At 42.8% G+C, this 12,380-nt stretch overlaps 1 protein-coding gene across 3 annotated transcripts in view; it reads left to right on the top strand.

Annotated features, from left to right (window-relative positions):
• The window catches only part of ATP10B (ATPase phospholipid transporting 10B (putative)), a 264,814-nt gene that overhangs the window by 202,048 nt on the left and 50,386 nt on the right, over positions 1-12,380 (top strand). For all 3 annotated transcript variants that reach the window (XM_058722392.1, XM_058722400.1, XM_058722407.1), the window contains 4 exons: positions 106-237; positions 3,572-3,699; positions 5,657-5,909; positions 7,007-7,245. In XM_058722392.1, the coding sequence (XP_058578375.1) occupies positions 106-237; positions 3,572-3,699; positions 5,657-5,909; positions 7,007-7,245 (752 nt within the window). The remainder of the gene's footprint in view (positions 1-105; positions 238-3,571; positions 3,700-5,656; positions 5,910-7,006; positions 7,246-12,380) is intronic.

Genomic DNA, 12,380 nt, shown 5'->3' with positions numbered 1-12,380 from the left:
GATGAAGCCTCTTTTCTATTATAAGCTCTTGGAAGAGGTAAAGACATGATCCAGGCCAGAGAAAAACAGAAGCTAAAGGACTTACTACCTCATTTTCTTCCAAAGGCCATGAGACAAAAGCCATGCTGAACAACAATGGCCCACGATACAAACGCAGCAAGATAGAGAGGCGCATGAACACAGACATCTTCTTCTGCATTGGGCTCCTCTTCCTCATGTGCCTCGTCGGAGCTGTAGGTATGGAATGTTCGGAAAGAACAAGACCACAATAATCTTCTGTTTCTTTAGGCAAGTTGTTTCAGCTCTCTGAGCCTCGATTTCCTCATCTACAAAAAAGAACTAATAAAAAATAAGTCCTATCATGTATTTGAATAGGATATCAATTGAATAAAATGTTTGTGAAAATCTACATGCCTATATAATCTAAATATTAGGAATATCATCTGTTGTTTATTTCTCTGAGAAATACTAATTAAACCTAGGCACTCTCTCAGAATAAAAGAATAAAAAGATGTATCAGTATAAGGACTGGTCCTCAAAGAGCTCATAGTTTATCAGGAAGGAGTCCAATTGTGAACAGGATTGATAACAATTTGTCCTACACATTGAAGACTGCAGAGAAGTACTGTATTAGTTTTCTATTGTTCCTATAAAACCACAACACAAACTTAGCAGTTTAAAACAACATTTGTTTATTCTGTTATAGCACTGGAGGTCAGAAATCCAAAATTAATTTCACTGAATTAAGGTCAGGGTGTCAGCAGGGCTTACCCCTTCTGGAGGCTATGAGGGAAGAATCTGTCCCTTGTCTTTTTGACATTCTAGTGATTCCTTTCTCCTTCTTCATAGTGCATTACTCCAATCTCAGCTCACATGTCCTTCTCCTTTTTCTATAGTAATATCTCTCTTGTCTTCTTTTTTATAAGGACATTTGTAACTACATCTTTGGGCCCATCTGGATAATCAAGGATACTCTTCCCCATCTCAAGACCTTTAACTTAAATCACATATGCAAAGCCCCTTTTGCCATATAAGATAGCATATTGAGGGGCACCTGGGTGGCTCAGTGGGTTACGTGTCTGAATCTTGATTTTGGTTCAGGTTATGATCTCATGCTTTGTGGGTTCCAGCCCGCATTGGGCTCTGTACTAATGGTGCAGAGCCTGTGGGATTCTCTGTCTCCCTCTCTCTCTGCCCCTCCTCTGCTTGCTCTCTCTCTCTCTCTCTCTCTCTGTCAAAATAAATAAATAAACCAAAAAAAGATATATTGATGGGGCCGGGGAATTAGGATGTGGGCTTCTGGGGAGGCTATTATTCACCCTACTATTGGTAATATGAGAGCATCAGGGGAGGCGGTCTTCCTGGAGGAGGTAGACAGAGCTGATTCCTGAATGCAGTAGGTGTTCATCACAGGAGGTAGGTGGTAGAGGCAGAATGGGCAGGAAGCTTTAAAAAGAGAGAAGTTACTCTTAGCCCTGGAAACAGCACAAGCAAAGCACAGAGATAGGAAGAAGAATCATTTTATGCAGAGAAGCATTTGACCGTTTGGTGTGGCAAGAGCAAAGCCAACCATGGAGACCTGATTAGAACCAGGCTGTGACCAAGTTCTACAAATGCTGAGTGTGGAAAGCTGCAGGAGGTATAGACATTGGTAATCTCAGCCATTTAAAGTTGATTCTCAGAGGGCAAAGAGGACACTTGCTGTTGCCCGCTTTCTCTAAGAATGGCCCTCAAGACCCTAAAGGAACCCTCCCCAAAAGAACGAGGGACATTCAAAAGGAAACACTTATGTGCTGGCTCCAGACCCCCCCCCCCGCCCCGTTGACCCCAAAACAGTGGGCAGCAATTGTATTTGCTCTTTATTTGCCTTGGTTGGAAATTGTGTCCATTGCAGTTCTTGGAAAATCATGACTGAAAGGCTAAGACCTCCTCGACCTCAGAGAGATTTTGTGTGCCACCATGGTGAGGACAATGGGATTTAGCCTTGTGAGTAGCCTGCAGTTTTTAACTAATACGCTTCCCAGTTGTGTCTAATGGCACTCCAGGTGAGTGTCGCCCACAGCTGGAAGGAGAACACCTGGAGGGCCAGGGAAGCAGGCAGACAAAACCATCCCCATGTGGCCACCTCATGTCCTCAAAGACACTGCAGGAACTGTTGCCTCTGCTTCAGAAAAGGCTTTTCAGGGAATGTCCGAGCTGGAAAGGACATTTGAGATCATCTCACTGTGTCTCCAGAGAAAGGAAGTTAATGATTAAAAGGTCACAGAGTGAGATAAGGTATAGGCAAACAGAATCTACTTGGCAGATGGCCCAAAATAATAAATAAATTGAGAAAGTAACAGGAAGGGGCAGAATTGTATGCTGAGAATCAAGACTCATACACAGTGACAGGCCTCTGGTGGCGCCTAATTAAAGCACAGCCCTTGCTGTGAAAGCTCTCTAGTGAGTGCCATTTCCAGAGTTCTCTATCACCTGCTTACTTGGATTGTGTCAGGGTAGTGTTTCTTTTTTCTCTGCCCAGAATGCCCTCCTCAGGCATTTCTGATCACCTTACACCTTCCTTCCTGGTCTCCAGGACACCTCAAGGACTCCTCCTCTGTGCAGCTTTCCCTGGCTTCCCCTGAAGACCAGTGGTCCTTACTCTGAGTCATGTATTTGGTCCTTGGTCATTTGCCCTATAAAATTACCTTCAAATAACCTCATGTCAGTAACTCCCCTTTCTTCAGCCATATATAAAGGCATTGGGGCCAGCCTCTAACGTCTTGGGCAAAGAAGCATCTTGGGGGCAGGGTACATCCGTTATATCTTTAATCCCCTGTAGTTCCTACCCTGGGGCTGAGAGCATTATACACACTCAGTCTATTTTCATAATAACCCTACAGAGGAGGTATTATTACTAATTGGCAGATGAGAACACTGAGATTCAGAGAGCTCTGAAGCACTTCCTCACACAACAGATGTTATCCCTGTCTGCAGACAAGGAAATGGGGCTTGCTGTGCATTTGCAGATGCTCTGTGTAGTACCTCTCACAATCTATGGGATTTGTCCCTTTACATCTGGCCTCTGGATTTTTAGCTACCTGCTCAAAGACAAGAACTGAGATTGATTCCTTCCTGAATTAATAAATGGATAGGTGGGTGGATGGATGAATTGTGAAAGGGTGGATGTGTAGATGGATAGATGGGTATGTGCATGGGGGAAGGAGAGGGCCCAGCATACAGGTCTGTTAAGATCCCCGACCATGCACTTTCTGCCACACAACTAAAAAGAAGTGTGTTCCCTTTTCTCTTTCCAATCCTTGTATAACATGACTTCATCAAAATATAGGTAATCCCAATGCTAGTCTCCTCCAGGTAAGACAGACTTTAATGTCTATCAAGAGATTGAAATGTAGGTTATGTGAAGGACCACTTTAGACGAATACTCACACACTAGGACTAGGATGTAAAGAATAAGAATGGGTTCCTCCAAAGCACACTCATTTCCAGGAATATATTAAGGACTGCTATAATAGACCAATTTAGAATTAATTAAGGATTCTGCTTCATCTCTGATTTTGCCTCCTCTCAGGTCACAGCCTCTGGAATGGGACTTTTGAAGAACACCCTCCCTTTGATGTTCCAGATGCCAAGGGCAACTTCCTTCCCCTTGCCCTTAGGGGCTTTTACATGTTCCTTACAATGATCATCCTGCTCCAGGTAGGAAGCCTTCCTTAACTGGGGGCTCAAAAAGACCTGTGGCTAATACTCAATTTTGTGAAATAAAGAAAAATAAAATAAAATAAATAAATTAGTTAAAAACTGGCTGACTCAATTAGTTAAACATCCAACATTGGTTCAGGTCATGATCTCACAGCTCATGATTTCGAGCCCCACATCGGGCTCTGTGCTGACAGCTCAGAGCCTGGAGCCTTCTTCAGATTCTATGTCTCCCTCTCTCTCTGCTCTCACTCTCTCTCTGCTTTCCCCCGCTCATGCTCGCATGCATTCTCATTCATTCATTCATATTCTCTCTCTCTCTCTCTCTCTCTCTCTCTCTCTCTCTCTCAAATATAAATAAACATTTAAAAAATTTTAAAAAAGAAAGAAAAATCAGTGCTGGACCCAGGAAAGAACTAACTGAACTAAGATGAGAATATGGTCATTGCTTTCTTGTGGGTCTTTGAAAGTACTCAAATTTGGGACAATGTCAGGGCCAGCCCTACCTTGTGGAAGGAAACTTGCCCCAGATAATAGTGGACAAAAATATTTATCAGGCTTTACTGCTTAAGAGTAAGATTACAATAGTGATCCAAGTATACCTGTACCTTTGCCAGATATAATAGAACAGGTAAAATCCTAATGACCTGGGAACAGAAGAAGATAAAATAGCCCAGAGAACTACAGGGAACTGTCAAGCCCCAAGCATGGGAGAAAGGAACCACAGGTTAGTGTTTTAGCATCAAATAGACTGAGAGGGGAAAAAAACACAACTGGCCCTGTAAAGAAAAAAAACACAAAAGCATAGAGCCACCTACAAGAAAGGGGCAGTCAGAAATAAGAGGATGAATAAATTCTTCAGACTCTGTAAGAAATTACAGTCGGTGAAAAGATGAAGTTTTGTTTTATGAAGCTCCATTTACATTCAATTTCTTGCAGTATTTGAGGGTGTTTTATTGTCCTCTTAAAGGTGAACTTTTTCAGTCATTAGTTCATTCATTCATTCAGCAGAGCAATGCTTTTTAAATGTGAGTTGAGTCATACCCTTCCTTTGCACAGAACCATCCAACGGTTTCACAATCCACTCAAATCCACAGTCCTTATGGCAGCAAATGAGGCCCTATGTGATTTGGACCCTGACTCCCTCATCTCCTAGCCAACTCCTGCTCATTCATACCAGGCCTGCTTACTCTTACCCCTCAAATACCCAGCCCAATCCCACTGCCCAGGCTTTGCCCACAGTGCTCCTCTTCCCACAGATAAGTTTCTGGTTCACACCCTCATTTCTTCAGGTCTCTGCTCAAAGGTCATCATTTATAAAAGAGTCCCTCCCAGCTACCTTCTACCCTCTTGATTTTTCTCTTTCAATGCCTGATATATATTTGTTTACTAGAATATGAGGTTTTCAAGGCTAGGGATTTTTTTACTGCTCACTGCCATCTTCAGGACCTAGAACAGGATCTGACACATGGCAAGCACTTGATAGATATTAGGTATTTAATCAGTGGACAGTAATCAACAATGGGTCAGAATACATTTAAAAGTGAGTGACAGCCACTGGTGGCATAGAGATCTGAGGGGTGTCAGGAAACTGTGGACAGAGGCTCTAGAGCTCCTCATCCCCTAACCACCCAGGCACCCAGATGAGTGCCTACTCCAAACCAGATCTCCCTTATTAAAGAAGGCACATACTTTTTGACTTTTTAAATACAATTTATTGTCAAATTGGCTTCCATACAACACCCAGTGCCCATCCCAACAAGAGGCACATGCTTTTCAAATGCCCCTAAGAATTCTTAGGGAGGGATGAAGTCATTGACTTTTAGTTTCTCAGAGAAAGTCTATGATGTGAGCTGACCACAGCTTTCCATTAAATGCCTTCACTACTCACTGGTGAGAGTTCTAAGACTTGGAACTAGCCTGCTCTCTGACACAGTGGGAATCAATCTCCCCACAGGTGCTGATCCCAATCTCCCTGTATATATCCATTGAGCTGGTGAAGCTTGGGCAAATCTTCTTCCTGCAAAACGACCTTGACCTGTACGATGAAGAGACTGATTTGTCCATCCAGTGTCGAGCCCTCAACATCACTGAGGACTTGGGCCAGATCCAGTATGTCTTCTCTGACAAGACAGGGACGCTGACTGAGAACAAGATGGTGTTCCGGCGTTGCACTATCATGGGCAGCGAATATTCTCACCAAGAAAATGGTACAAGGATTCTCAGGGGCTTTCACCACTCTTTCTAAATGAATCACTCTGCTCTCCTAAAAGAATGGTAATGAAAGACATTTCCCTGGTTCCCCACAGTTTTTCCTGGCTCTGTGGCAGGTTGCTTCTTATAGCCCTGTGGGCTTCCTTGTCCTAGATCAGTGCTGTTTTTATCACCCGTAAACTTTCCTTTGTTGACAAAGGCCATCAGTGATCTCCTGTGTGGTAGCCCTCCAGTCAGTCTTTGGTGCTATTTACACACAGGATTTCTATCTGTCAGGAATGGATTGGGGATATGTCCAAATTGTGTACCCATTATACAGCCAAGTTTTAAGAATTTGGGGGTCACTTTACCTGACATGCAAGACAGCCTCAGTGTAGGTACATGGTCAGATTCAATACATCCAGGAAAAGCCTTCCATGTTAACTCATCTCTTGGATTTTTACTGAGGGAGAGCTTCAAGTTGGGAGGTGTGGCTGAATAATGCCTGAAATGTCATCATGCATGAACTAAAGCTGGCCTGTAAAGCTGACCTGATTTTCTCAGCAACCCTCTGCCATCATCACCACACACTGCCCACACTTTCTAACTAAGAGAAGGAGTTTCAAGAGAGCAGCATTCATTCCTTTGAGTGAAAGGAACAGAGAAGAAGAAAGCAGGAGATACTATGGGGAGCCCAATCACCTTTGCCATGTTGGTAACCATTTACATGGGAGCTTCTGATCTCTTTTTAATAATAATGACAGCTACCATTACCAGTACTTAGAGTATTCTGATCACTTTGACACATTATTTCATTAAGTCTTCAAAATAACCCTATGATAGGTATTTTTTTAAAACCCCTAATTGAGGAAATAGAGGCACAGGTTTAGTCAAAGCTCAGTCACCTAGCTAGGAAGTAGTAGAGTCGGATTTAAATCTGTGCAATTTAGTTGCACCCTTCCCTCTCCAGTCAAGGTAGTCCAGCTGCCCAAGCTCCAGGGCAGCAGAGTGCTCTTATCCTGTGCCCTTTGCTCCCCCCCACAATGTCCGGGATTCCCCCACCTGTGACTTGGCCAAGGTGGACTGGTGCAATAACAGGACTCCTTTCTTGCAGCCAAACGACTGGAGACCCCAAAGGAGCTGGACTCAGACAGTGAAGAGTGGACCCAATACAAGTGCCTATCCTTCCCAGCCCGATGGTCTCAGCGCCCAGCAACAGTGGGAGGCCAAGGACGAGCCCAGCCTCTAAGGAGGTGCCACAGTGCCCGGGTACCTATCCAGGGTCACTCCCAACAAAGGCCTGTGGGGCACTGTGAAAGCTCACAGCCTCCTGTGGCCTTCAGCAGCTCCCTAGTAAGTCCCTGTCTTTTTCTCTTAGAGTTGCAGTGGCTTCTGTTGCAGATAGATGGGAGAGGACTCGGGTGTGAAAGAGAAAAGACCGTATTAGCCCTAAAGACCTCTTAAAATGGCAGCCCTTTAAGTCTTATATGCAATCTGCATTTGTGTTTTGTTGGGTAAATACAACTCTCATTCATTTTAAATGTTTAGTGTTTAGAAATTGGGAGATGTCACATAAACATATAGATTTCTGGCTTCTTTTTTATTTAAAAAAAATTAATGTTTATTACTTTGAGAGAGACACAGACAGAGTGTGAGTGGGGGAGGGGCAGAGAGAGAGGGAGACAAAATTTGAAGCAGCCTCCAGGCTCCAAGCTGTCAGCACAGAGCCCAACATGGAGCTCGAACCCACAAACCGTGAGATCATGACCTGAGCCAAAGTCAGACGTATAACCGACTGAGCCACCCAGGTGATCCTCTGGCTTCTCTTTTAAAAAAGGAATTGGAAAATTTCTTGACACTAAGCCAGTATTTCCTTGTGGCAATAATTGGCCTTAATGACCAAGTTCATGCTCCTTAGAAGCAGGTGGGCTTCTGTTCAACACAGACTATCCCCCTTCTCTGTTTACCCCCATCACTAAACTGAAGGCCAGCAGTGTGTCCATGATACGTGTTTCCAAAATACAGTTCAAGAAAAAAGAAACAGTTGTCATGCTATGTTTCTGTAAAGTAAAGAAACAAAAGATGGGCCTTAAGTCTTGCAGGTTTCAAAAATGAAGAATGTACTTTTTTTGTGATAATCAAAAAGAGTCTTAAAGCAAAGAACTTCTATATCAAAATCAACCAGCACATTTCATTCCCTTAAATTAATTGCCTGCCCCCTGTGGGGATTTAACTCTGGTCTGGAGTTTTTGTATATGGTTCTTTCACATGTGATCCAATGATACAGCTATCACTAAACATCCAGGTAGCATGTAAAGAAATTGAGTTTCCTCCCCAAGATTACACACCATTCCCTCAAAGGCAAGGCCAGAACTACGGCTTTCTGACTTCTGTTCCATTTTACTTTCCTCCATACCATGTTCTTTCTCTAGGAAACACACCACCTTGAATCTTCTACACTTACAGAAAAGACCACAGGGAGCCCCAGCTATCTTGAACAAAACACACATATTACAAGAAGTACTGAAGTGCTATTATATCATTATTAGAAAATTATCCTCATAATTTCAAAATTATCCTCATAATGAATTTCCTTCCAATTTTTATTTTCTCCATTAATACACACATAACTACATATATGTAACATTTTTGCAGTCATAATACCTATAAATTAAAGGTTCTGGGTTTTTTTTTAATCTGATATGATATCAAAAGTATCAAAAGCGTCTTCCATATTGCTACCTGGTTTTCATAATCCAGGACTGTGTTTTCTGATCATGACAAAGTAATGCTGTGAATCTGTGTGTTCTGGGTTAGAACTTATCTAACTTCAGGTGAGTACAGTTAACTCTCATGTACTGTCTTGCCCAACAAATGCAACATTAACAAGGATAAAACATGAGCCAGGTGTTAAGGCCTATGATGCTCATAAACATACAAGAGGAATGATCCATGGATGCCTTTGGAAAGATTTTTTCTTTTCTCTTTTCTCAGGTGAGATAACAGGGCATGCATATTGCATCTTTTCCTTCTTTGATTTAATTCTGACCCCTCTGAATGAAATGCTCTTCCCCAGCTCATTACCTAAATATTTGAACAACGAATTTAGTGAATTCTCATCAGGCACATGTTCTAAGTCTTCCACTACTTTGTCTTTTGGCACCTTCCAGTTCTAAGCACCATGGGCATCCCATGTGCCTGAGAATGTCTGCCCCAGGACACATGGGCAGAAGCAGGAAGATTTCCTTTGTAGATCTCAGTTGGAACACACAGATTCACTGCCCCTTGTTCAACCTGACAAATCTTAGTCACCCAGAAAAAGTGCAGCCCTTAGCCAGCCAGTGTGACTTTTATTTAGGACCTATCATTAAGGCCTACAACCATCACTGGCTGTCCTAAAAGTTAAATCACATGATGTTTATGATGCCCTGCAAGGTTCCTTCCAGCTATAAATTAGCACATTTGGGGTCAAATGTCCCAGGTTTTCATCTCAGCTCCATCATCTATAATGTGACTTTGGTCAACTTACTGAGCTAGAACCTCAATGTCCCCATCTTTAAAAAGGAGTATTGTTCTGTCTCATTACTTTATTTTGAGGACATAACTCTTAAAATTATAGGTTCTAGATAGATAACTAAAAGAAGTCTTAAACTTCTAAATCTTTCTCAAGGAAATCTGTCTTCCTTGCACAAATGTTTGTATCTGATGATATGGAGTGGGAGATGGGAGCTTTCATAAAATGCGATGTCAAGTTCTCTCCCCTGAAATTCTGGTATATTAGTCTAGAATAGGGCCTGAACATTCATATTTTTTTTTAATTTCTGATGATTCTAGTGAGCAACCAAGGTTGAGAACCTCTCTAAGCATAGCATTGCCCCGCTAGGAAATAATCTTCATTTGGCTCAAATGGGTATGTTCTACGGCTTGGGAGGCATTGGCTGAACGGGATGATTCATGCTTCCTTAAGGGACTCTGACGCTAATCCATAAAATATCTGTGGCTGGAGTGGCAGATCCTTGAATTAGCCTATAGAGAATATCTGTGGCAGCCCCAGGTGGACCTCCTGGCTCCTGCCCCCACCCAATCTTGGCAGGCTCTCTGAGCTTGCTTCCTCTTCCACCCGCCCATCTGGCATCCGGTCTGGTAGGGTAATACTCTCCAGGCACCACCAGGTCTTTATCTTCCCTTTGTAAATTAGTCAGAACTTTCTCTGAAACCTCCATGATGCCAAATCCTGGCAGTGCAAGCACCCTTCCACATTCTAAAGAAACCAGTTGTTGGTTTTCTTGGAAATTTGCCCTAAACCCCAACTAAAATGAGCATCAAGGCAAACAGCAACAAAAGATGGCTTTTTTTCTTTTACTACAAAGAACAAGGAAGCATCAGTTATTGCTGCCTAATTGGCTGCTATAAAATCTGTGGCTTTAGGGTGGGGATAATATACTTAGGAAAGTGGTGATTTCTGAGCCAATGTTTAAGAGTACTGGCAGATAGAAAATGAAATTCCCGCCCCCCCTCCCCTAGTGTATAAGAAGCCAAGCTTTGAGCAGAGAGTCTTTGTTTAAAAGTGGCACTTGCAAAAGGTTTTCCAGAACCATCAGACCAAAGAATATCTTCCTAATCATAAAATTTGCCACTTAGGCTCCTCCAGATGGCACCACAATTTCCTTCCGTGGGCCTGACTTCTCCTGTCTGGAAAGAACACAACTGAGAAAGGTAAAGGAGGTGTCTTTGGCCCTCTGCCTCCTTTCCTTAACTTGGTTTTCCTTCCTTTCTTTCCAGACTGGCAGGGACAGCCCACAGATACACACTCCCACTTTAAAGTTAGGTAAGAGGGGCGCCTGGGTGGCTCAGTCAGTTAAGTGTCTGACTTCAGCTCAGGTCATGACCTCACAGTTTGTGAGTTCGAGCCCTGTGTGGTCGGGCTCTGTGCTGACAGCTTGGAGCCTGGAGCCTGCTTCTGATTCTGTGCCTCCCTCTCTCTCTGATCCTCCCCCACTCATGCTCTGTCTCTCTCAAAAATAAAAAAAATAAACATTAAAAAAAAAAAAAAGGTAAGAGTCCTGATTTAATTAGCCAAGCACACAAAATCTTTTTGGAAGTAATATGACCACACAGGGCAGGAACAGATAAAGCCTATCTCAGCTGGGCCTACCTTAACTTCCCAAAGGGTCCCAAAGGGCAGCACACAATTGCAGTGACCCTGTTCACAAAGGGTGGGGTCTTGCAAGATCTAGAAAACTCCCTTCTTGCTCACCCACTTAATTTCTTTCCTTGGGGTTATGTCCCTTTTGGACAAAGCTTACCTTAACAATCCACATGCTTCTATTTAAGCAAATATTTGTTAACATTGGGTTCTCTCGGCTCTTGAATGGAAGGCAGTATCCTCTAGGCCACAACCTCAACCTGGGCAAAAACATCACTCCCCTAGGGGCGCCTGGGTGGCTCAGTCGGTTGAGCATCCGACTTCAGCTCAGGTCATGATCTCACAGTCTGTGAGTTCGAGCCCCGCGTCGGGCTCTGGGCTGATGGCTCAGAGCCTGGAGCCTGCTTCCGATTCTGTGTCTCCCTCTCTCTGCCCCTCCCCCGTTCATGCTCTGTCTCTCTCTGTCTCAAAAATAAATAAACGTTAAAAAAAAAAATCACTCCCCTAAAACATATTTGAGCCTCCAGCTTCCCAGCAACCAGTTAAGTTTGTTTCCACGATAGTGATATAACCACATGGTTAAGTAAGTAGTGGAAAGTAACTAAACTTCAAAAGGTAAAAAGTAAGTCTCCCTCTCTTCTATGTTCCCCACAACCCCAGCAGCAACCATTATTTGAAGTTTCTCATGTATGACCCAGAGGTGTTTCACCTATATAGAAGCATACAAGTGTGGTAGACACATGAGCACATCCTTTACTGCACATAGGAGCATCCCCTACACATTGATTTGGACTTTGGCATTTTACTTAGTGAATCTGAGGGAATATTTCATATCTGTAGACAGACATGCTGGAGATCTGCCTCATCTTTTTATTAATGGCATTAGAATTTGTTGGAGGGTTGAGCCATTGCTTACACATGTATATTTTTCTATAGTATTCATTCTTCTAGCATAATTGTTAAACTGTGTATACCTTTTTTATCTTGATTGATACTTCCCAAGAGGTTGTACCAGTTTAGACACTCACCAAAAATATATAGAAGTTACAGCCTAGTAGAGAGGTGAGAAGAACACCAGTGCCTACAGAAAACTGCTCTTGGTGCTGAGTGTATGGGTACAGAGGGGCTATAGGCATCCAATGAATGATAGTCATCCATGTGAACTTGAGTAAGTTATCATTAAAACTGAGAAGAGACCTGAAATCATTATTACACTCTGTGTTAACTAACTTGGATTTAAATACAATTTAAAAATTTTATAAATAAAAAATAAAACTGAGAAGAGAGTAGCAGATTAGCGGTTGGCCTCCTTTTCCCAGCCTTCAATGTGGAATATACGCCA

Source organism: Neofelis nebulosa, chromosome 1 (genome assembly GCF_028018385.1).
Source record: "Neofelis nebulosa isolate mNeoNeb1 chromosome 1, mNeoNeb1.pri, whole genome shotgun sequence".
Taxonomy (NCBI): domain Eukaryota; kingdom Metazoa; phylum Chordata; class Mammalia; order Carnivora; family Felidae; genus Neofelis; species Neofelis nebulosa.
This window is presented reverse-complemented; position numbering and strand designations above follow the sequence as displayed.